Raw genomic sequence first — 25,291 nt, 5'->3', positions numbered from 1 at the left:
GTAGGGTTTCTTGGAGTAGTGTCTCGGAGGAGTATCGCAGAGTTAGTAGAGTGGCCTGGCATAGAGTGTAGTGGCGTAGAAAGCATAGGTTTTGAGTAAAGTGGAGTTGAGTGCAATGGCGTGGAGTGGTGCAGCGTAAATTGCAGTGGCATAATGGCATCGAGTGGAGTTCATTGTTTTGTTGTAGAGTGCATTAATGTAGAGTGCAGTGGTGTAGAGAGTATTAGTGTAGTGTACAGTGGTGCACAGTACAATAAAGTGGAGTGCAGTGACGCAGAATAGAATGATGTAAAGTGGAGTGGGATACAGAGCAGTGTAGTAGTGTATTGCAGAGTAGAGGATGGTGGCGTAGAGTGCTGTAGTACAGAGTAGATTGACATAGACATTGGTGGCGTAGAGTAGATTGTTTAGAGAGGACAGAAGCAGCATAAAGTAGAATAGAGTGGTACAGGGCAGAGTGCAGTGGCGTAGAGTGGAGTGATGCAGAGTATAGTGGCTTAGAGTGCAGTGCATTGCCGTACAGTGCAGAAAAGTGGAGTGGCGCTGTGGTATAGAATTCAGTGGTGTAGAGTAGTGCAGAGTAGAGTGATGTAGAGTACAGTGGTGCGGAGTAGAGTGCAGTGGCCAAGAATACAGTGTTCCAGAGTACAGTCGAGTGGCTTGGTTATACTAAAGTGGCATGCAGTGGTGTAGAGTGTTATACGCCATAAGTTGCAGTGGCATAGAGTGGAGAGGTGCAGAGTGAAGTGGCGTGCAGTGGAATGGAGTGGTGCTGGATAGAGTGCAGTGGTGCAGAGTACATTGGAGAGGATTAGACTGTATTGGCAGAGTACATTGGCGTTGAGTGCAGTGGTATAGAATACAGTGTTGCAAAGCAGAGTGGAGTGGTGCAGAGTAGAGGGGAGGGGAGTGGCCTAGACTGAGGTTGTATAGAGTGCAGTGGTGCTGAGTGGCTTAGACTGCATTGGCATAGAGTAGAGTGGTGTAAAGTGGAGAGCTGTAGAGTGGAATGGTACAGAGTGGTTTAGAGTAGTTTGTAAAGTGAAGTATGCATGGCGTGGAAGTACATTGCCATTACAGACAACACATTTTCAATTGATATGACCATTACATTTGCACAGACATAATTTTACTCATAAAGCTATACAGTGCACAAACAGTAATGTGTGGAAATGTCATCACCAAGTATATTGATTTGTTTTGATCATATTAAAATAGTTTCCACTGCACTCCAGAATTAACAAAAAAAAGTGCTTCATTTGTGCTTTCCTAATTTGGATATATTCTGAAATATCTGCACAGTTCATTTACAGACATTTACATTTTGTTGTGTGCTAGGAAAAAAACAAGATTTTACAGCCTTCCTTTAGCACACCCCTAGTGTTCGGCATGATTGTCACATAAATCCTCTCACTTTGAAGTCAGACAAAGAAAAATAAACACCAAGCTCCGTCTTAAGGCAGATCATAATATTTTACCTCAGTCTATGAATGCAAAGCAAATGTGACAAGATAAGAACAAGATTTAAATGCCTGTTTACAAAAAGGAGCACTGGTGGAAGAATACGAGGGGCCCTTGTAAACAGGCTTTGCTCCACAGAAGGGACAAACTCAAGATGGACAGCCTAAAACACATCCATCAAATAGAAAGCAAGCAAATGTGAGTTACGAACCACAAAGCCATTAGTGAGTAATTGGGGGAATGCACGTCGAGGGAAGCTTTCTGAATGTCCCCAAGATGTCTTCAGCAAACCACACAGCTGTGCTGTCTGCTAGGCTTCAACCTAAAAAGCAAACCTAGACATTTATAAAACATTCTGTACTTTAGTTCTCTCGTTCAAGTATATGGAGCCCTCCTTCCTTTCAAGAAGTAATTTAACATCTTTTAAAGGAACATCTTATTCATATGTAAGGGCCATACAACTGCCAGGCAGCAAGTGAGGTGCCTTGTCTGACCCTGTGTGCCATAACCCTTTCTAGCCCTCATCCTTGTACAGCACAACATGGTTTTGTAACTATGTTCACATTCGGTGGGCGCCATTACCTACACAAACCACAACGAGTTCCAGGACTGCACTTTGTTTACTGATGTTGATTTATGTTTCTGATAAACTCTGACTGGAAGTCCTCTTTACATTTCAATTGTATTATTGGCGAAATAGAAGAAGCCTAAACACATTCTTTAATCTTCAACCTCTAACGGAAGAAATTGTCTGCGGTCAGACCACATCAAAAAAGTCTACTCTTCCCTGTTTTCATACAGGGGTTTCCTTTCTGGCATGTTGCCCTGCCCATGTTTCAGAGAGCATTTCATGCCCATCATTGCTCTGGTATGCCATGCTATGTTTCTCTTTTTCTGGGATATGAGATGCTTAACTGACTAACCGTCACAATCGTGGCGTAATATCTACCTTAGTGCTGTATTGCCCCTAAAATGGGCATGTCCCCTTGAATGAGGGCATCCCTTTCACCATTATGAGAAAGATCTCCAGCCTTGTTTCAATAAAGAATGTAACCCCTCTCTGAATTGAGTTTTGGGAACTTGTGTAAAATTTTTTTTCTACATACTTTTATGGTAGCATACAAGCCCCTACGTTTAGGTGGCATCATTTTGTCTTTTATTTTAACTTTTTTTTTGTACTTTTATGCTTGTAATTTATAAGTTGTATAGCAGCAGAAAAAGTAAACAAATAAATAAAACCTTCGCACCAGCAACTTTTTTGATGGACAAGGCAAGTCATATTGCCTTTGATGCTCCTTTTGCATACACGACGTCTGTGGTCGACCAAGGCTACAGATTAATCTGATCCACGGTGATGGGTATTTTTCTCTCAAGAATATTTTTTTCATGAAGGTATTAATAAATTGTTCACTTCAGTGTATCCTTCCCTAACAATCCGCAGCCTGTGGACCTGATTTAGATTTCGGTGGACGGGTTACTCAGTCACAACAGAGACGTATATTCTGTCTGCCAAAATGTAAATCCCATTCCATCCTATTGGATTTAGATTTCAGTGGGTGGGATATCCGTCACCCTTGTGACAGAGTAATCCGTCCGCTGAGTTCTAAATCAGGCCCTGTGTGTTTAATCACTAAGCTTACCAAATTGTTGCGATCTTGGTGAAATCGGAACTTCTAATGGGGAATGGGATTTATTCATGGGGGTCCAGTTAAGCTGCGGTTTACAAAAGATCAGTATCAACCCTACTAGTCGCAATCAGCTTTTTTCTCTACTATTTTGCGTTTGTCTGGGGTGCATTGGAGATTTGTTGAACTTGTTTTTTTTTTTTTTTTTTTTTTAGATGGCTCAGTGTGTGACCAAAGTGCAGTTGTCAATATCCTGTGACAATCTGATGGACAAAGATATTGGCTCGAAGTCGGATCCTCTGTGCGTAGTGATGCAAAGTGTTGGAGACGGGAAATGGGCTGAGGTAAAACATTTGTTAAGTTATTCTTCAAGTGTGTAAATATTCAGTGTAGTGGCTTTCAAACTCTGTTTTTTTTCCCGTTCTAAACACGCTCTTTAGGCATTTGTACATATCCTACTATGAGATAAAGTAGGCATAGACCATATTTATAAGTGGTTCTTGCCACATGCTGTCTTACATTTGTGAAGAATTTCAGGAATCCGCTCAACCACTAGGTGCAAATGTAATTCACTGAAGCCTGCAGTAGAAGAATATTAGAGTGAGACACATGGAAGGGAGCCAGCAGGAGTGGATTGTGAGGACTATGTAAAGTAGTGTCTCCTGCAGTTCAATGCAACCACTCGGGTGGGGGCAGGGGGATATACAATAAAACAATAGATGAGCGATGAATAGTCCACTGGGCTGAGCCAGGATGCTATTGACAAATAATCAAGCCAAAGCTTGAATGGAGCTCGTTAAAGAAGCCAGTGGGTGGAAGGAGTGAACACAAAACCCTTTCTATGTAAGTTGTAGAACTGTTTGACAGCTTTGAAAAAATGAAGGTTTAAAAAGTGTTCAAGTGATCTGGACGGTTGAGTGCTGTGCATGTTTTTTCATCTGTCATAGTCTGTATCAAATTAAGAAATGTAACATTTGCCAAAAAATCTTCCTGAACCTGTGGTTTGTATCAAATTGTAGATTAATTTAGCTTTGTGCAAATTCTGTACTAAGAAAGAGACAAACCAAAAGCCAAATAGTGAGCATCAAAACATGACAGCCTTCATCTGTCCATTTCGTTAGTTAAGAATTATTGTGTTATATTGAATGTTTGCTCATACTGTGCTATACTGCCATAAATTGCTCCTCTTCATCATATAAGCGGTGGAGCCATATACCTACATCTATAGATAAACAGAGATATATATCTCCAAGTAAGATGTCACTCAGGCGTTAAAATCTTACTTTTGTAGTGGATCCTATTTAGTTTAAATGGCAATCAGGAGTTTAGCTTAGCCTTAGCTTGCAGGTCTGTGCTCTGTCACCTAGTGACTTTTAACCTACTTAGATTGCTCTGTCTTAGCCTATTTATTTAATTATTTCTTTCAAAATGGCTGCTGTGTTTGTAATTAGTGAAATGTTTAGATTTTACGGTATCAGCGCCACTCTGTGAAGGCGTCACTATCAGCGTCAAGCTAAGTAGTTATTCACATCATGCCCCTTGTCCCTTTTACGCATGACAGGAACATAAAGTGCTTTTGAAGCGAATTGTTTATATAATTGATACCCCAAGCATGCCTCCTTATCTATTGTTTGGGAACATACCTGTGTCAGGAGTCCTACACGATCTGTATAAATACATCTCACATAGACAAGTTTATCAGGGGGATTCCCACCAGATGCTATCAGCGCCGTCAATGCTGCATGTCGCTTTGATGCAGATCCAGCCTTTGTGTCACCACAGAGTCTGATCTAGAGACCTCATTCCAAGGTAACAAGGGTTGAGGGGCGCTTCTCATGGAGCTGGTACTGGCAGATTAGGTCTAACACACTTAGCTCTCGTTTAGTTAGAGATTAGGTTCTTTATGCTACGATTTTAGGGATATTTTACATTTCATGTTTCTTGCAAGATGGTGGGGATCTTTGTATTCATGGCTCCTGTAAAGAAATGGCTCCCTGTTGCAGTTACCCCCCACTTTTTGCCTGATACTGATGCTGACTTGACTGAGAAGTGTGCTGGGACCCTGCTAACCAGGCCCCAGCACCAGTGTTCTTTCCCCTAAAATGTACCATTGATCCCACAATTGGCACACCCTGGCATCCAGATAAGTCCCTTGTAACTGGTACCTCTGGTACCAAGGGCCCTGATGCCAGGGAAGGTCTCTAAGGGCTGCAGCATGTATTATGCCACCCTAGAGACCCCTCACTCAGCACAGACCCACTGCTTACCAGCTTGTGTGTGCTAGTGAGAACAAAATGAGTAAGTCGACATGGCACTCCCCTCAGGGTGCCATGCCAGCCTCTCACTGCCTATGCAGTATAGGTAAGACACCCCTCTAGCAGGCCTTACAGCCCTAAGGCAGGGTGCACTATACCATAGGTGAGGATACCAGTGCATGAGCACTGTGCCCCTACAGTGTCTAAGCAAAACCTTAGACATTGTAAGTGCAGGGTAGCCATAAGAGTATATGGTCTGGGAGTCTGTTTTGCACGAACTCCACAGCACCATAATGGCTACACTGAAAACTGGGAAGTTTGGTATCAAACTTCTCAGCACAATAAATGCACACTGATGCCAGTGTACATTTTATTGTAAAATACACCACAGAGGGCACCTTAGAGGTGCCCCCTGAAACTTAACCGACTATCTGTGTAGGCTGACTGGTTCTAGGAGCCTGCCACACTAGAGACATGTTGCTGGCCCCATGGGGAGAGTGCCTTTGTCACTCTGAGGCCAGTAACAAAGCCTGCACTGGGTGGAGATGCTAACCCCTCCCCCAGGCAGGAGCTGTAACACCTGGCGGTGAGCCTCAAAGGCTCACCCCTTTGTCACAGCCCAGCAGGGCACTCCAGCTTAGTGGAGTTGCCCGCCCCCTCCGGCCACGGCCCCCACTTTTGGCGGCAAGGCTGGAGGGAACAAAGAAAGCAACAAGGAGGAGTCACTGGCCAGTCAGGACAGCCCCTAAGGTGTCCTGAGCTGAGGTGACTCTAACTTTTAGAAATCCTCCATCTTGCAGATGGAGGATTCCCCCAATAGGATTAGGGATGTGACCCCCTCCCCTTGGGAGGAGGCACAAAGAGGGTGTACCCACCCTCAGGGCTAGTAGCCATTGGCTACTAACCCCCCCAGACCTAAACACGCCCTTAAATTGAGTATTTAAGGGCTCCCCCTGAACCTAGAAACTAGATTCCTGCAACAACAAGAAGAAGGACTGCCTAGCTGAAAACCCCTGCAGAGGAAGACCAGAAGACAACAACTGCCTTGGCTCCAGAAACTCACCGGCCTGCCTCCTGCCTTCCAAAGAACTCTGCTCCAGCGACGCCTTCCAAAGGGACCAGCGACCTCTGAATCCTCTGAGGACTGCCCTGCTTCGACGACGACAAGAAACTCCTGAGGACAGCGGACCTGCTCCAAAAAGACTGCAACTTTGTTTCAAGAAGCAGCTTTAAAGAACCCTGCAACTCCCCGCAAGAAGCGTGAGACTTGCAACACTGCACCCGGCGACCCCGACTCGGCTGGTGGAGAACCAACACCTCAGGGAGGACCCCCGGACTACTCTACGACTGTGAGTACCAAAACCTGTCCCCCCTGAGCCCCCACAGCGCCGCCTGCAGAGGGAATCCCGAGGCTTCCCCTGACCGCGACTCTCTGAAACCTAAGTCCCGACACCTGGAAAAGACCCTGCACCCGCAGCCCCCAGGACCTGAAGGACCGGACTTTCACTGCAGAAGTGACCCCCAGGAGTCCCTCTCCCTTGCCCAAGTGGAGGTTTCCCCGAGGAAGCCCCCCCTTGCCTGCCTGCAGTGCTGAAGAGATCCCTTGATCTCTCATTGACTAACATTGCGAACCCAACGCTTGTTCTAACACTGCACCCGGCCGCCCCCGCGCCGCTGAGGGTGAAATTTCTGTGTGGGCTTGTGTCCCCCCCGGTGCCCTACAAAACCCCCCTGGTCTGCCCTCCGAAGACGCGGGTACTTACCTGCAAGCAGACCGGAACCGGGGCACCCCCTTCTCTCCATTCTAGCCTATGCGTTTTGGGCACCACTTTGAACTCTGCACCTGACCGGCCCTGAGCTGCTGGTGTGGTAACTTTGGGGTTGCTCTGAACCCCCAACGGTGGGCTACCTTGGACCAAGAACTGAACCCTGTAAGTGTCTTACTTACCTGGTAAAAATAACAAAAACGTACCTCCCCCAGGAACTGTGAAAATTGCACTGTGTCCACTTTTGAAATAGCTATTTGTGAATAACTTGAAAAGTATACATGCAATTGAAATGATTCAAAGTTCCTAATGTACTTACCTGCAATACCTTTCAAACAAGATATTACATGTTAAATTTGAACCTGTGGTTCTTAAAATAAACTAAGAAAAGATATTTTTCTATACAAAACCTATTGGCTGGATTTGTCTCTGAGTGTGTGTACCTCATTTATTGTCTATGTGTATGTACAACAAATGCTTAACACTACTCCTTGGATAAGCCTACTGCTCGACCACACTACCACAAAATAGAGCATTAGTATTATCTCTTTTTACCACTATTTTACCTCTAAGGGGAACCCTTGGACTCTGTGCATGCTATTCCTTACTTTGAAATAGCACATACAGAGCCAACTTCCTACAGCTCCCATCTTTACAGCTCTGCCTCTTGCATGCATTTTACAGCAGGTTGCAGTCTATTTAATAAACCAATTGAAAACTTTCCTGCATCTCCTTTTATTGCCTGGTTGTGATTGAGATGTATTACTAACTTGAGAAAAGGGTAATCTCTGTTCCACCACGACTCCCCTGAGATGTTGCATTGTAGAGTCCATGCACAAAGGCTGCCAGAAATCACCTTTTACTTTTGAGTTTTTTGGTCAGGTACTGCTTGTGAGCTGGGCAGGTTGGGCCAAGAGTTACTACTTGTTATAGGATTGGCTTAGTCACCTACAAACAAAGATGCCGTCATCCCTAAACCAGCAGTCTCGCCTAGGAGCGAAAGTCCAACTACAACACTTTGACTCCCCACAAATAAGCTTGGTAGTGAGACCACACAGTCGGATGCCTCCACCTCCTCCTCCTACAGGAAACATCATCATTCCTTACCTTCAAGTGGATACTACAGAGGCACACATAGAGTGAATAATTTCAAAGGTTGTGGAAAGGGTGCCATCCTCCACCTCAAAACAGTGACTCGTTCCTCTTTCCCCCGATCACTTAACACCTGTCGGGGGAAGACTACAACAATTCTATCACAAATGGAAAACAATTACAACAGATCAGTGGGAATTGTATATTATCCAACATGATTATTGTCTGGAGCTCATTAAACCACCTCCAAACATCCCACCTCGCAGACAAAGTATCCCAAAGTTAATCTAAGCCTGCTCAAACAGTAAGTACAGGCTCTTTTGCTCAAAGTAGCCATAGAACCTGTCCCCCCTCATCATCAAAACTCAGGAATATATACTCTATACTTTCTCATTTCCAAAAAACAAGCATTTGCAATGCAATAGGTCTCGCATTTACTTGAGTTGTAAATGCAATACTGGACTTAATTTTGCCACATTGATTGGTCAATCCTGCTGCATACTTTGGACCTTTCAGACACATAATTCTAGTGGCCCTGCATATAACTAAAGGCTAGTAGGCATACTTGAATATTTTTCAAACCATGCCCTCAAAACACAAACTACTCCCAGGTGCAAAACATATTTACTTGGCACAGGTGACATTCCCCGCGAGCCAATGAATAAATAATTGTACTCCAAGAATGCATGCATACTGAATTGCTGTCCCTTTACTGCAGTCTGGGGAGTCGAACAAAACACTCATGATTTTTCACATGCTTGAGGAGAGTCACCTAACATGATATTAATGATCCTCAGTCAGTCTTGAACTTAAATATTAGTTATAAAATATTAACAATTATACAGCATAATCGACTCTAAGCTCTCCTCGAGGTTAATTTTGTAAATGCATGCGCACACACAGCTCAAGATTCAGAGTCTTAAATGTGTATAGTTCATCTAGTCAGGTTTCTGCTTTGTATTCACAGCCTATATCATGTTATAAAAATAAAACTACAAGTCCCAGAATGCAAAGCCGAAACATACACTAAATGAGCAAATCACATTTTGAACTAGGGAGTTGGACAACTCTAAGAATACTGTTCCAAGGGCTGGCTTCCAGCGTTATGATATTACAGTTGGAATGCCCTCTTGATTAGTAGTGTAACACAGTAAAAACACAGCAAAGCCTGGATTTCAGCACCTTACCTGTTTTCATCACAGTCTGCAGCTACATCTCTCATGAGCCAGGGGCTGGCTGCATGCACAGGGTTTGGAAGCGGCTGCAGTGCACAGATTTCAAAGATATTTACTACGCAGTTTAGTAAAGTTGTAATTTTGCGCTCAAACAAATAACTTGATATTCCTGGAGCCCCAAAAAACAAACATCTTCGAAACAGAAAATAACTTTAAAGCGCTGTGCAGTTAACATGGCTGCTGCGTATGAATGTTAAAGCACTAAATACTGAGGCAGCGTAATTTTAAAGCTATATCGGGCCTATACGTTCCATGTCCAGCCACTCCCGGCCCCTTCAACTTACTGCCACAGCTTTTTTTTTTTTTATTTGTTACATTTTTCTGTTTAGAGTGCATTTAATGTAAAAATACATTTAGTGATGTTTATTCTGTATTAAATCCTGTTTTCCTTCTAGGAAAATGAGCTCCATTTTAAGACATTGCTTTATTTAAAAGCAATCACAGACATAGTGGTCTGCTGACCCGAGCGTTCTACCAAGTATATGATTGTAGTCAATCGTCGTGGGTCACAATTTGCGACCTAACTCATTAATATTTGAGGTATGCCGAATTTTGACCTACTGCAATTCTCTATTTTGTGAAACGACTTATCAATACATAACATCGGTTTGCAAAATAAGAATGTATTAATTAAAAGTCAGTGCGCAAATTGCGATCCCTTTTATCAAATGCATTCTTCGCACAAGCTCAAAATGTGCAGAAGTGGGAGTGGATGCGTCTTATGTGCTCTTGATGAATTATGGTCACAACGCCTCTTATTTTCTCTATACTTCAACATTTTGTATGTTTGGATCATCATGCCCAAGAGTAGATGTACTCTGTCGGAAAGTAACGTCGTCTTTATTAGAGAGAGTATCGGCCTTCTATTAACTATCGCAGATCCCCAGTTTAATACAATGCGCGGTTTAGTTGCAAGATTGCATTTGATCTTCACTCTTTAATAGAGAGGTTGCGTAAGGCAGTCTTCTCTGGGATTAATAGTTATGTTTGCTATCTTTACTTTTTATTTTCAATGGGCTAACTTGGTTTATGAGTGGGTTTCGGTCACTGTTGTGTTGTCAGGGACATTCTTTTTGCAAGAGACAGTTTTATGTAGACTGTGGGGGACTGTCACACTGTGAAATATTGGTTTACATCACAATCTGAGGACGTAGGACTGCTGGGTAAGTAGTCATGACAGAGACCTGGCCAGTGGTTTCATCTTGCCTGCTCTGTCCCAGAAAAAACACTGCTGAGTACGTGGCATTAAATATTTTTTTTTTTTTTTTTTTTTTTTTTTTTTTTTAAATAAGAAACAAATAATGGAAAATAATCTTATCTAGACTACATCCCACCTCTACTAATTGGACTGTGACAGAGGTTCACTATGTGGTGCAAAGTACAAAAATTGATTACTCTTATAGGGCTGTGCGTGTGGATGAGGGAGGATTCAAATCCCTGCCAGTGCGCAAACCGCTTTTCCCAACCCACCGTGAATTTACTGACTCCTGCAGACTTCGCCATCATCTGACTTCTTAACTACAAAGGAACAGTGGGTGGCGGAGTAGCAGCTATCTACAGCTACTCTAAGAGGTTACTTCAACTCAAATCTACCGACTCTAAAACCCACAATGATGAGCAGCATTTATCATCCTCCCAGCAACAATTCCTCTATTTAACACTGTGTAGACCAAATAACCTTGGATCCTAGGATTGTGTCCAATTGTAATCATAATTTCCAAAGGGACTTCAACATTCACTGGAACAACTTTCATGAGTCTCCACACCCTCTCTCCTTGCTCCCTTTCTGGAGGGGAATGACCTGTTTCAGCACTCTCTGAAACCCACAAACATCAAATGGGCCACACTCAATATCATCTCAGAGAAGCAATGACATGGATAAGCAGACTCAAAGCGCCATGGGCACCATGAGCATGAACGCAAAGGAGAGACACAAAAGAAAAAAAGAGGTTTGCTCACAATTGTGCAATTATCCATGTAACAGGATCAGTCTTCAAGGCGTTAACAAATCATCCTGAAGGTGGGACAAACGTAAGGCATTTACCAACAACACCAAGGGATTTTTTTTAAAGGAAAGCCCATCAACGAATTAAGGTGATAGGTTCAAGGCGGGGATGGTTAAAGCACACAGGTAGATAACAGCACATTGGAAAACAGCACTTGCGTACTGCTATGCTCCACCTCAAAAAGGGCTCACTATGGCCTAAATTAGACCTCAGGCCATTTAACAATGACGTCCTCTCAGAAGATTTCCATATGCCGCCTCTACAGGATGTGATTCCTATAATACAACAAGACGGCTTAATGCCTGAGCTAGACTTGAAGGACTTTTACTTTCACATTCCAATACATCCAGCACACCGAAAATAACTGAGTTTTGTGATAACTGGGACACTTTGTCAGTTCAAGGTGCTCCTATTTGGAGTCGTTACAGCTCCTCGTGTTGTCACCAAACTTCTAGCGGTAGTTGTAGCTCATCTACGCAGAGTATTCATGTCTTACCATATCTGGACGACTGGCTTATCAAAGCCGGTACACATCAGTTGTTTCTGCAACACACTCAATCCACTCTACAACTTCATCAACTAGGGTTTGCAATCAACATACAAAAGTCTCACCTTCAACCTTCACAGATTCAGCCTTATTTAGGGGCTATTCGCAAAATACAGCTGAGTGTAGCCTATTCCATTGCAACCAGGATTCACAACATTGATTCAACAATTTCATCCCAATCAACACATGGCAGTCAGAACAATTCATAGACTTTTGGGCATGATGACATCTTGTATTTCAATAGTGCCACATGCAAGACTGTATGCGACCACTGCAAGAGTGTCTGAGGAGTCAATGGTCACAGGGTCAGTTAAAGATACATAGCGTTGGTAGACAGCTGCACACATTACTGTCTGCAGTGGTGGAACACACAAAGCCTATGAAAAGGGGGCCAGTTTCTATACCCTGTTCCCCAGATCATTCTCACAGCGGATGCATCACTCACAGGGTGGTGAGAACACTTATAGAATCTCACAGTTCAGGGTCTCTGGGCCACCAAACATCAGACCATTCTCATCAGCTATCTGGAGCTTCAGGCAGTTCACGTAGTACTGAAAGCTTTTCTAGCTCACTTAAAAGGCAAAGTCCTCTTAGTCCACACGGACAACACAACAGCCATGTTTTATCTATAAGAACAGGGGGTCACACTCTCTAAAGTTATCACGCCTATTTCAGAGATGATTTGGTGGTGGGCAATACGTCACAACATTGACCTGTTAGCAGAACACCTCCGCAGGATGCACAACACCTTTGCTGACTACCTCAGCAGGATGCGGCAACAAGTCTGTGAGTGGGAACTCCACCCCTAAATCCTCCTCCCATACTTTCACAGGAGGGGCTTTCCACAGATAGACCTGTGTGCAACCACAGACAACGCAAAATGCCTGGACTTCGCCTCCAGGCTCCCACACCCGCTATCCAAGGGCAATGCTCTATAGATGGACTGGTCAGGGATACTTGCCTGTGCTTTTCCAACTCCTACACTTCCTTTGTTTGTGGTTCAGAAGCTCAGGCAAACCTCTGTCACCCTCATTCTAATAGCTCCCACTTGGGCTCGTCAATGTAGTTCACCACACTACTCAAACTTTCTGTGGTACCTCTCAACCTGAATCTTCTCACTCAGAACCATGGGGAAGTCAGACACCCAAAGCCAAAGGAACTGAACCTTGCAATTTGACTCCTGAGGTCATAGTTTGTTTACCTCAGTCTCCCACCAGAAGGTATGACTATTCTCAAAGAAGCCCGTACACCCACAACAGAAGCGTGTTTCGCTGCGAAGTTGAAAAGATTTGTTTTCTACTGTCAATGATCCGGTTCATGCAACTGTTCAAAATATTGTCTATCTTCTTAATTTGCAGGCCTCTGGTCTAGCGTATACTTCGATACGATCACATCTAGCTGCAGTTGCCGCCTTCTTACAAAAGAGACAACATTCATCATTCTTCAAAGTACCAGACATCAAAGCATTCATGGAAGTACTTAAGAGTAATTCCACCTATGGTTACCCCTGCACCTATGTGGAATCTTCAACGTGATAATAACCGGACTATCATTTGAACCGTTGCATAACTGCCCACTCCTACTTTTTTAGTAGCCATCACTTCACTTGGATGTGTCAGTGAGCTCCAGGCATTAACCTCAGAAGAACCTTTCTTCCAAATACACAGGGACAGGGTGGTTCTTAGAAGTAACCCAAAATTCTTCTCAAAGGTAGTCTCTTCCTTCTACCTAAACTAGTCAGTTGAATTACCGGTTTTCTTCCCACAACCTGATTCAGTTGCGGATAGTGCCCTTCATACATTAGATGTAAAAAGAGCTTTAAGGTATTATATTGATTAGACTAAAGAGTTTTGTGAAACCAAACAACTTTTTGTTGCCTTTTCACCTCCTCACATAGGGAAAACCATATCCAAATCAGGCATTTCAAGATGGATAATTAAACGTATTCAAACATGTTACGCCAAAGCAAAACGTTTTGGCCACACCTAGAGCACACACTACTCATAAAACAGGAGCATCTATGGCTTTCTTGGGCAATATATCAATAGCTGAAACCCGTATAAAGCAGCTACATGGTCTACTCCACACCTTCACTAAGCATTACTGTGTGGATGTATTAGCACGCCAACAAGCATGTAGGACAGGCAGTGCTATGTACACTTTTACCAACAACTGCAACATCCACAGGTTAGCCACCACTTTCTGGAGGGCAGTGCTTTATAGTCTATGCACAGCAATTGTATCTACAGCCAAACATGCCATTGAACATATTATGTTACTTACTCTATAAGCATCTGTTTGTGGCATGTAGTGCTGTAGATTCACATGCACCCTCCCCAGACACCACTGGCCATTGCAGTACTTTTTCGTATACTCTTTTATACATGGTCATCTCAATACTAACACTTACACTAAATTCTTACCCGACTGGAGGAAAACAGAGGAGTTGATGCCTATGCGCGCTATCACTGACAGGAGGAGTTACTTTGCCTTGCGAGTCGAGAGACTTCTTTGAAGATAAACAACTTGCACACATACAGCTTAAAAACTAATAGCAGGAGTGTGCACTGCATGTGAATCTACAGCACTAAATGCCACGAACAAATGCTTACAGGGTAAGTAACATAATCCATATATATACTATATTATATTAGTACAATTGTTATATGCGTGTATTGAGTAGATGTGGGTACTAGACCCCAAAATAAAAAGTAGGCCCGCTGATAATGGTAAATTGAGACTATGCCAAAAACAGGCTAAAATGAATAAATTGATAGAGCAGTCCTTTGAAAGGATTAAAATGGCTTCTTATAATTAAGTTTGGAAATAGTGCAATTGACATAGTTGATTAATGTTGCATTTTCCGGTCGCCTTTTATGTTGCATGTTTTTAGTGGTAGCATTGAAATTTATTCACATCTTTGGTGTTTTGTTATATTATTTAAAACATTGCATGACATGTTTGTTACTACATATTCCAGAAGGCCACATAACGGCATGAGGTGTGAGAGAGTATAAAACTGAAAGCAAGGGATCACTCATTAACCGTGATCAAGACCGTGTGGGGTGTAATTGATTCATACCACATTAAAGAACAATTAAGATCGTGTGAGTGCTGCGTTTAACTGTGTGTCGGTTTGTTGAAGTATGTATGTGTATATATGTGTGTGTATATGTATGTATATATATATATATATATATATATATATATATATATATATATATATATATATATATATATATATATATATATACACAATCTCCCAGTGGCTGTCAAAACTGGGAAGTTATCCTAAGGTCAGCTTTCAATAGCAAATAGTTTTTTGTGTTGCTAAAAAGCTGCACAACCCCTTCCCCTTAATACATATGTTTTGGCCCCAAGGGATGGCTCCCTGGGGCCCGAACGCCAACCCTACTCTGAGCATGCCGAAGGCTAGGCCTGGTGTGGGGTTTGGTGGCCTGCTGGAGATTTGGCCACAGGGCATAGCTGTTGGCCAAGCCCTGTGATTAACACCCCTCTGTGCACAACCAAAGTCTGTGTGCAGCATGTGGTTGGCTGCTTGTTGGGGAGTTGGAAGTAGGGCCTGGCGGCAAGACAGGTCTTGCAGCTAACACCATGCTATGCATGACTAAAGGATGTGCTTGGTGTAGGATTTTCTGCCTCTGGGTGGCTGCATGCATAGAGTTGGATGCAGGGCCTGGCTGTAAGTCAGGCTCTCCTGCTATCCCCACTGCACGTGACAAAAGGCTGTGTTCAGAGAGGGGTTGGCTGCCTGCGAGGGGTAGGCTACACACCCAAGCTGCAGGCCAGGCTCTGTTGCTAACACCCTGATGTGCGTGATCAAAGGCCATACCCTTTGTGGGGGTGGCTGTCTGTCCGTGTGTGGTGGGGGCGAGGTTGCAGCTGTGCATGGCGGGGAGTTGGCTTTACGTATGGTAATATAATATTACGTTACGCTTACAAAACCCTAGAAAGTCACTGGGGGGAAAAACAGGTTAAAACAAAGTTATGGTTGTGTGATTAAAAAAATCAGTTGTTTGTTAAAGAAACAAAAACCTTTTAAATTCACTGGAAAAACAAAGGGTAAAGTTATAGTTAGGTGAATGTCCGTGACAACACTAACGTTTTGAACTCCCAAAAAACACAGAAATTCACCAGTTATAGTTAGCAGAGTATAATGAAATACTTCTTTTTCCATGTTAAGCCTATAGTTTTGGACTAATTCTGCTGTTTTTTTGACTCATGCAAGTGTGCCGAGATCTACTAATCAGACCTCTGTGCCAGTGTTCTGACACTAGACAAGTTGCATGTTGAATTAGATACCCCCAAGTTGCAAGGACCGACATACTTCTAAGTCCCTAGTACATGGTACCCAGGGAATAAGGCACTGTGTCTTAGGCTGCAGCACTGTTTGTGCCACTATGTGCGTGTCAAAGTACAAAATGGCTCTCTGCCTGCCACTGTAGACTGGAAGGACACTGCCAGTTCGACTTTTCCATTCACACCAATGGCAAATCCACTCTATGCTTTAACAATGTATATCTCCAATAAGGAAGGCCTGTAGAGCTGCATGGCAGGGAGCTGCATTTTATTAAGTAAAAAATATATTTTTTAATGTGTCTTAACAGCAACACTTCCAAACTGTTGTTTAGCTTTGTATAAGTTACCAGTTGGCACCGCAACACAGGGTTATGGGTTGGCACCTGATCCTGGCTAACTCCTGAATAGAAGTACCTAAATTGTTCATGTAAGGTATCGAATGCATCATGGCATTAAACCCGACCTTATGCCCAGATCAAATCTTTTGCCACAATTAAAGTTTAGCAACTTTTAGAAAGTTGCCACTCTGTACTCCAGCTAGCTCAGCGGCTTCACAAAGTCCCTGGCACACAGACAACTTTTTGACCGCCTTGGGAGACATGTGAACGACTCCCAGGTTCAAGAACAAAGGTAGTTGCCGCAGAGTGAGATGTTAACTCCTTTCACATGATGGCCACTCAGGGTGTTAGCCTAAAAGGTGAGCTTTAAAGGGGAAGCCGCCTTAGTGAGAGAAGTAGCGTCAACACCTCTGAGCAGAATGCCTTTGGTTCTTGCAGTCAAGAGAGAGCTAAGGTGGGAACACTCACCCCCAAGCCAGTTTTTCCATGGGCGTGTAGCCCCATCTCTAGGGTGGACTACCAAGCTCCTGACAACTAAGGAAGGGTTGTGCCATCTTGAAAAGGGCACGAATGCGGCACTCTGGAATAGCCAGATGCCACACATCACAGGAACTTCATAACTAAGTAGGAGGGGACCCAGTAGCTCATTGGCTAGTTACCTCGTGGTCCCTTCAAGGAACTTTCCTGGGATAAGTATGGCACCCCTGGCACCCTAATCCTCAGATCACTTTGGATTTGGTGAGAAGACCGAAGGAGGACTGCCAAGCTGCCCTTGGATTCACACAAAGAGAGGCTACACCATCAGAAAGACTACACATGCTGCACTTTGGGGTAGGTAAGATTGGACTGTGCCTGTGGATCCTGGCTCAGGAAAAAGGCGATTCCCAGCCCCAGATCAAAGCATTGACTCCAAGGGTCAGTCAGCTGATCTCTTGGAACAAGCTCCAGGGGGACAAGCGCTGAAGAAGCCCAAACCGACAAGTTAGTAGCCACCACAAGTTTTGCCGTTACCAGTCGCCGGGCCCCCAAGAGGACATATCCAAGATGGACAAAAGTTTCACCAGAGTCTGCCTGACCTGGAAGTGTTATCCAAGTCTGGATTCATTGCATCCAAAGAACACTAGCCTCACCTAAGGATTTTGCCCCAGCCGAGGGACAGACTGACCAGTAGCTCAGCCTGGGACGTCTTCAAGCGACCCTGATCTCTGTGGCCAGTGTCACCCCACTTCACCTGTGGACCAAGGAGCAGCTACAAAGACACCGCTGTTGACAGAACCACAACTGGAGCGTCCTTTAAGCATCTTTTGCCTCAGCATCAGGACCACTCCATTAATGTCTATGACGGTTCTCCTGTAAAGTTTGTAACTTCCCTTAAACACTCTGATGGCCAGGTAACTGTCCAGAGTGTCTACTTTGGCCTCCTAGACCTCTATACAGCTAGAATTGGTTGTCCAGCCTGCGGGGAAGTAGTCAAACTTTTCAAAAGTTTCAAGAGTTCTTGTTGACCAATGCTTGTTTTTAGTTGCATTTATACATAATATCTTCTCAAATCTGTGACTATGGCACCTTAGTTGAATTTTGCTCATCAAGCTCTCTAAAATTCATAAGATCTATTTTTATACATTGGTGTCTTCCTTACATGCGTTGCAACTTTATTTCGTTTGCTTGGTGCTGTTAAATGCTTTACACACAGTTCCTTTTCCAACCCTTACTGCTTGCAGCCTCAGCTACTCAGGGTTGAGTTTAAGGTTAAACAAACAAGCCTGACTGGACCGAAGATGGTATTTGTGAGTGTACTGCACAGTGCCAACTATAACTTGCACCCTCACAATGAACAGTTTATGTCCTCACATATTACATCACTCATGACCTTTTCTGATGTAATTTATGGCATCTCAAATGACATCATTGATAGCATCCAGGCTTCTTTTGTACACATCAATCTTTAAATTAGGATGGAATTAGAGGCCTGAAAATAAGTACAAAATAACTCTGAATAATATGAAGTATCACTAGTTCACATTAGCAATCAACTACTGATATATGGGGAACAATCAACGCACATGGTGTTCAGTATGTATACAACTGTTCAGTGAAAGCCAAGTTCCTCAAGATACTCAATGTCTGTTCCCAAATTGTCCTACTACGGACAGCTTTTATCTGTATCAAACCCCTCAGTCCGAAATTAAGTTGATAGAAGTAGAAAATTGGGCACTGTAAACAGTGTTTATGCAGAGAGTGGTCTCTATACTAAACTGTTTTCAGACAGTGGAAATCCCATGAGGAATGCACCACAAAGTATTAAAGTATCTACTAAGAACAGTGAATACGCTTGTCAAAGAAGACCGTATTCCCTTGAAAGAACCATGGTCTGAAGATGCTAAAGATCATACTAGCTGCAGGCTTCATACTGTGGTGAACTCTTTACAGATAGCCCATTTTCTGAAGCAAATGTATGTATTTAGTACCTAATGCACACAGTATTCTATGTTATGTAGAAATTGTCATACTGATATCTATTATGTATTATCTTTGCCCTGTTTGAAACCTTTTCTGTAGAACCAAAAAACATGTGTGGAACATACTAGACACAAGTAGTAAACTGTCATCTGCACACAGTTACTCTTCAATACAAGCATTTATCACATGTTCAGTACATCTACATGCCTACGATACATTGGAAACGTGTGTTTTGTAAAAATCTTATACCCTTTAGCTGGACACAAGCTGTATAAAATTAGGTATAAAAGTGATATGGTAGCTACTTGCCACTTTGTAAACTATAAAACGAACACACTAATTGGACGATGTCATCCGTGATGTCCTTTGAGATATCATGAGTGATGTCATAAATGATGTCTTAGAAGAGGTCATGAGTGACGTAATATGTGAGGTCATATCCAGTGCATGCTGGTGGCGCAAGTTATAGTCCGCTCTGCTAGCTAAAACTGGTCAATTTTCTTTTTTTAATTTTTTTTTTTTTAGTTCAAAACAATGTTGTCACTGTCACTCACCTTACTGTAATGTTAAACTTTTGTCTTTTGCAGTGATATATTGCCGATTACAATGACAGTATGAATATGCCCAGAATCACTACTGCAACTGGGACTTTTAAACTATAAACAACACATGTTAAAGTGGCAGCGCTCTGAGCAGAGTGATTTATGGATGAATTGAAGTCCTTTCTCACTGATGACTAATATCGAAACTAACAATGAAGGGAAACTATTTAAACAGCCAAATACCAGTGTCTTTTTATTTTGCTGGCATTTGAGAAAGGCATCCGGTGTTTTACGTGTATGCCACTTGCATGGAGGAGGCACCCATCGTTAAGTGTTCGGCATTTTCAGTGGCATTTGGAGAAACTCATAATGACAAAATGCCAGAACTGCCGTAGCCCTGAAATATTGAAATACTTGCTGATTTTACAGGACATGACTACATGGATTGGCATTAGTCACGAGACTGCTGCCTTCAGGTATATGGGCATGAGACGGAGATGAACAGGCTTAACTAATTTGTTTCATGAAAAGACATTCGCATATTTCCACAACAACATTGAGTTTTCATGCTGAAAGCGCGCCGATTACAATGACAGTATGAATATGCCCAGAATCACTACTGCAACTGGGACTTTTAAACTATAAACAACACATGTTAATATGGCCGCGCTCTGAGCAGAGTGATTTATGGATGAATTGAAGTCCTTTCTCACTGATGACTAATATCGAAACTAACAATGAAGGGAAACTATTTAAACAGCCAAATACGAGTGTCTTTTTATTTTGCTGGCATTTGAGAAAGGCATTTAGCTGAAACGCGTCATGCTGGGGAAATGAACTTAGCTGCAACCTGGAGAGTGCCCCTTTATGGCTTTGAAGGAAAGCCGTTGGGATGTTTTACGTGTATGCCACTTGCACGGAGGAGGCACCCATCGTTAAGTGTTCGGCATTTTCAGTGGCATTTGGAGAAACACATATATATATACACATATTTTTCACTGTAAGAAAACTAAAGGTTAAAGTGGAGTTATATGTGGCAAAGGCAGGAGGATTGTAAGTTAATAAAAAAAAAAATTAAACAGTACTGTTTAAAAACCTGGGAAGTTCACCAGTTATACATAATGACATAAGTATAACTTGCAACGCCGTGTATTTCAGATGTCGTCAGTGATGTAATATGTGAGGTCATGAGCAGTGCATCCCAGCGGTGCAAATTATAATTTTCACTTACATATAACATGCGTATTTCCCTTGTTTTCTGTTTTTAGGTTGAGTGTGCATGCGCTTTGACCTGTTGTAAGTATTGTGGTCTTTTAACCACGCCCACCTCATGCCCATCGGCTTCATTCGTTCATGGTCTTGCCTTTCATAAAATCACTTGATGGCATTGGTAAATGCCTTAGATTTGTCCTGCCTTGGGGTGCTTTGGCCACCGCCTAGGACACCAACCCTGTTACAGGGATACTTGCACAATTGCCGATGTTCTTCAGTGTGGCCGAACTAGTTATTTCTTTTGTCTGTGCTTCGTGGCTGCCATGGCGCTCTGAGCGTGAACTCGATCAGCTATTTCGTTTTTACATTATATGCACTCTTATCTGCTTAGTAGACGTTCTTTGCAGCAGGCATATTATCCCTGTGCACTACCTTATGATGACTCGAAGCTTCCACTACACAAAAGTATGTTCTCTTGGCTGTCATGGTAAAGTGATACAAGCTAGCAACCAGCCCTTAGAGTAGGATTCGTAGAGTTGTTGAGCTTCCTAGTTCGATGCGTGATTCGCTCATTTAGTTTGTTTCAGCTTTGCTTTCTGGGACTTGTAGTTTTAGTTTTTAAAACTGATGCTAGCTGCGAATACAAAGCAGAAACCTGACTAGATGAACCACCCATGTTTGAGTCTGTGAAACACCAGCTATTTGTGCGTTTATTTATAAAAAAACAACCTCGATGAGCGCATACAGTTGAGTACACTGTACAATGGCCAATATTTTATAACTAATATTTCAGTTCAAGACTGACTGAGGATCATTAATATCATGGGAGGTGGCTCTCCTGAAGCATGTGAAAAATGATGGGTGCTTTGTTCTACTTTCCAGACTGCAGTAAAGGGACAGTGATTCAGTAAGCATGCATTCTTGGAGTACAATTATTTATTCATTGTACCAACTGCCAAGTAAATATGTTTTGCACCTGGGAATAGTTTGTGTTAAGGGCCTTGTTTAAAACATTTCCACTAGCTCTTTAGTTATATGTAGGGCCACTGGAATTATGTGGCAGAAAGGATCAATATGCACCAGGGTTGACCAATAAATGTGGGAAAAAAGTCCAATTATGCATTTATAATAGCTCCAAATCAAGTAAATGTGAGACCTATTGCATTGCTAACGCCTTTTTTGTTTCTTTTTATATTGGTAGCACTTTTTCTGTCAATTTCTAAATAACAGCTTATTATGAAAGGTTTGTGGCCAACCACTCACTGCGGCCCGCTTTTGGCTGTGCCGTGGGTGAAGGGAGGGAAGGTGGGGATTTGGTGCCTTTCTGTTTATGGTGGGGAGTTTGCACCTTGCCACCTACGGCCTTTGGCGACACTTAGACCCCACTTTTTATTTAGTCCATCTGGACAACATGGGTTATATGACTGCGCTGGCTCCCACAAGATTGCAGCGAACCTGAAGAATTGTTCCCCCCCACCCCTTGGATTTCCCTCTTCTTCTTTTTTTTTTTTTTTTTTTTTTTTTTTTTTTAAGGACTCTGGGACTGAGTCCCTGAGTCTTGAAACGGTGGGTGCAACATTTGTTTTCATGGTGCTACTCCCAATCACATTGCGCCGGACACCTGCAACAACAGATATCTATACACTTTTAATGTAAAGTTCTCTACAATAGCTGAATCCAAATCACATAAAACACTTCCTGGATAAATATTTTGCTTTCTGACAAATTTGGTGTAATTCTGTTTTGCTGTTTCTTTATCGCTGTTTTATTTTGCCTAAGGAGAATGCATAGGTGAAAGTGTTTTGGGATTCCCCTGCCTTTTTTTCACCCCCATTTGACTAATCACCAGGAAAGAACAGAGGTGGACGAACCTTTTCTTATGTGAATATTTGTCAAATGGCGCCAAAGTTATTAGCACAACAAAAAATGCTCTACCTATAGACACTCGGGGTGATTTACTAACATTTTGCACTGTCTTTGCCTCATAAAAGTGACGCAAACCAGTGCAAAACTTATTATTTACTTCCCAGTGCAAAACTTGTTTTGCACTGGAAATGAACTAAAAGTAACACAAAGCTGCTTTGTATTACTTGGCATCAAGGTGCGTTACATGGGCGTTCCCATCAACTACTCACTACTCAAACTCTAATCTATCAAGAATGTGAGACAGGGTTTTGTGTAAAAAAAAAAAATATATATATATATATATATATATATGTTCGATGGCATTTGTAGCTGCAGATACACATGCTGTGCACATCCCGCCATCTGGTGTTGGGCTCGGAGTGTTACAAGTTGTTTTTCTTCAAAGAAGTCTTTTTTTCGAGTCACGAGACCGAGGGACTCCTCCCATTTCGACTCCATTGCGCATGGGCGTCGACTCCATCTTAGATTGTTTTTTTTCCGCCATCGGGTTCGGACGTGTTCCTTTTCGCTCCGTGTTTCGGGTCGGAAAGTTAGTTAGAATCTCGGAAAAATCATCGGTATTGTTTGTGTTCGGTATCGGGTTAGTTACAACAGATCGACACAGAATTAAGAAGAGCTCCGATGGCCCTTCGGGTTTTTTTTCCATCCCCGTCGGGGCCTGGTCGGCCCGGCCACGTGTCTCTTCAAGGCTGATGGAACGGACCCCATTCCGCTTCTGTCCAAAATGCCATAACAAGTATCCATATACAGATCAACATCTGGTCTGTAACTTGTGTTTGTCACCAGAACACAAGGAGGATACTTGTGAGGCCTGTCGAGCGTTTCGGTCCAGGAAGACACTCAGGGACCGAAGAGCAAGAAGACTGCAAATGGCGTTGGCGCCGACAGGACAAGAGCGTTTCGAGGAGGAGGAAGAAACATTCTCCACCCAGGAGTCGGACTCTGAGGAGATCGATCCCGAGGAAACGCCTAAAACCGTGAGTAAGACGTTGAAACCAAGAACTCACGAGAAAAGCGCTAAAGCCCAGGGGACGCCACCGCCAACAGGCCATGGCTTAACCCGAAAAGTAGGTGACCGTTCATCGGCACCGAAAAAGGGCGAGCTGGTGTCGAAGTCATCCGACTCCGGTCGAGATACCGGCACACAGCAATCTCGAGCCCGAGATAGTGGCTCAGAGAAGATTCGGCACCGAAACGGGTCGGCACCGAGAGAGCACGACGCCGAAAGTAAAAAAAAGGTTTTGGCGGAGCTGAAAAAAGCAGCCGAAAAGGTTTCGGTACCGAAATATCCGGCCTCGGAACCGAAAACAAGTTCCTACACTGAGGAACAAGGACTGTCCACACAAATGAAGACACATAGATTTGGACAGGAATTACAGGCAATAGAGCCAGATCACACACAAAGACGGCTCTTTATTCAAAATGATACAGGGAAGATCAGCACTCTTCCTCCAGTCAAAATGAAACGCAAGCTTGCCTTCCAAGACAAGTCAAACAGCCACACGCAAAGGTGGCTAAACAAGTAACACCGCCACCATCCCCACATCACTCTCCGCAACCATCACCGGTAGCCACTCCACCAATGATGCAATCCCCAACTCATACAGGAATGAGTCAAGATGACCCTGACGCATGGGACCTTTATGACCTACCAGTGTCAGATAATAGTCCAGAATGCTATCCAGCTAAACCATCGCCACCAGAGGATAGTACAGGCTACGCACAGATGGTGTCAAGAGCAGCGGCATTTCATAATGTCAGCCTTCATTCAGAGCCCATTGAAGACGACTTTCTTTTTAATACACTGTCGTCCACACACAGCCAATATCAGAGTCTTCCTATGCTACCCGGAATGCTAAAACACTCCAAACAAGTGTTTGAGGAGCCTGTTAAAGGGAGAGCCATTACTCCAAGAGTAGATAAAAAATATAAACCGCCACCATCAGACCCAGAGTACATTACACAACAGATAACACCAGACTCTGTTGTAGTGGGAGCAGCGCGCAAAAGAGCCAACTCTCATACTTCAGGAGATGCACCACCTCCAGATAAAGAAAGTCGAAAATTCGATGCTGCAGGCAAAAGGGTGGCGGCACAGGCAGCAAACCAGTGGCGTATTGCAAATTCGCAAGCTTTGCTAGCCAGATATGATAGGGCCCATTGGGATGAGATGCAACACCTTATTGAACATTTACCCAAGGAGTTCCAAAAAAGAGCGCAGCAAGTAGTAGAAGAAGGACAGGGTATCTCCAATAATCAGATACGGTCAGCAATGGATGCTGCAGACACAGCTGCTAGAACTGTCAACACAGCAGTAACAATAAGGAGACATGCATGGCTGCGTACATCAGGATTTAAACCAGAGATACAGCAAGCTGTGCTGAATATGCCATTCAACGGACAGCAGTTGTTTGAGCCGGAGGTGGACACTGCGATCGAAAAACTTAAGAAAGACACTGACACGGCCAAAGCCATGGGCGCACTCTACTCCCCACAGAGCAGAGGC

At 43.3% G+C, this 25,291-nt stretch overlaps 1 protein-coding gene across 10 annotated transcripts in view; it reads left to right on the top strand.

The window, feature by feature from the left end:
* CPNE1 (copine 1) overlaps nt 1–25,291 on the top strand; it is a 797,848-nt gene that overhangs the window by 232,322 nt on the left and 540,235 nt on the right. For all 10 annotated transcript variants that reach the window (XM_069243860.1, XM_069243864.1, XM_069243859.1 and 7 more), the window contains one exon: nt 3,302–3,430. In XM_069243860.1, the coding sequence (XP_069099961.1) occupies nt 3,302–3,430 (129 nt within the window). The remainder of the gene's footprint in view (nt 1–3,301; nt 3,431–25,291) is intronic.

Source organism: Pleurodeles waltl, chromosome 7 (genome assembly GCF_031143425.1).
Source record: "Pleurodeles waltl isolate 20211129_DDA chromosome 7, aPleWal1.hap1.20221129, whole genome shotgun sequence".
Lineage (NCBI taxonomy): Eukaryota > Metazoa > Chordata > Amphibia > Caudata > Salamandridae > Pleurodeles > Pleurodeles waltl.
Note: the sequence above shows the minus strand (reverse complement) of the source record. Positions and strands in the feature narration are given on the sequence as shown.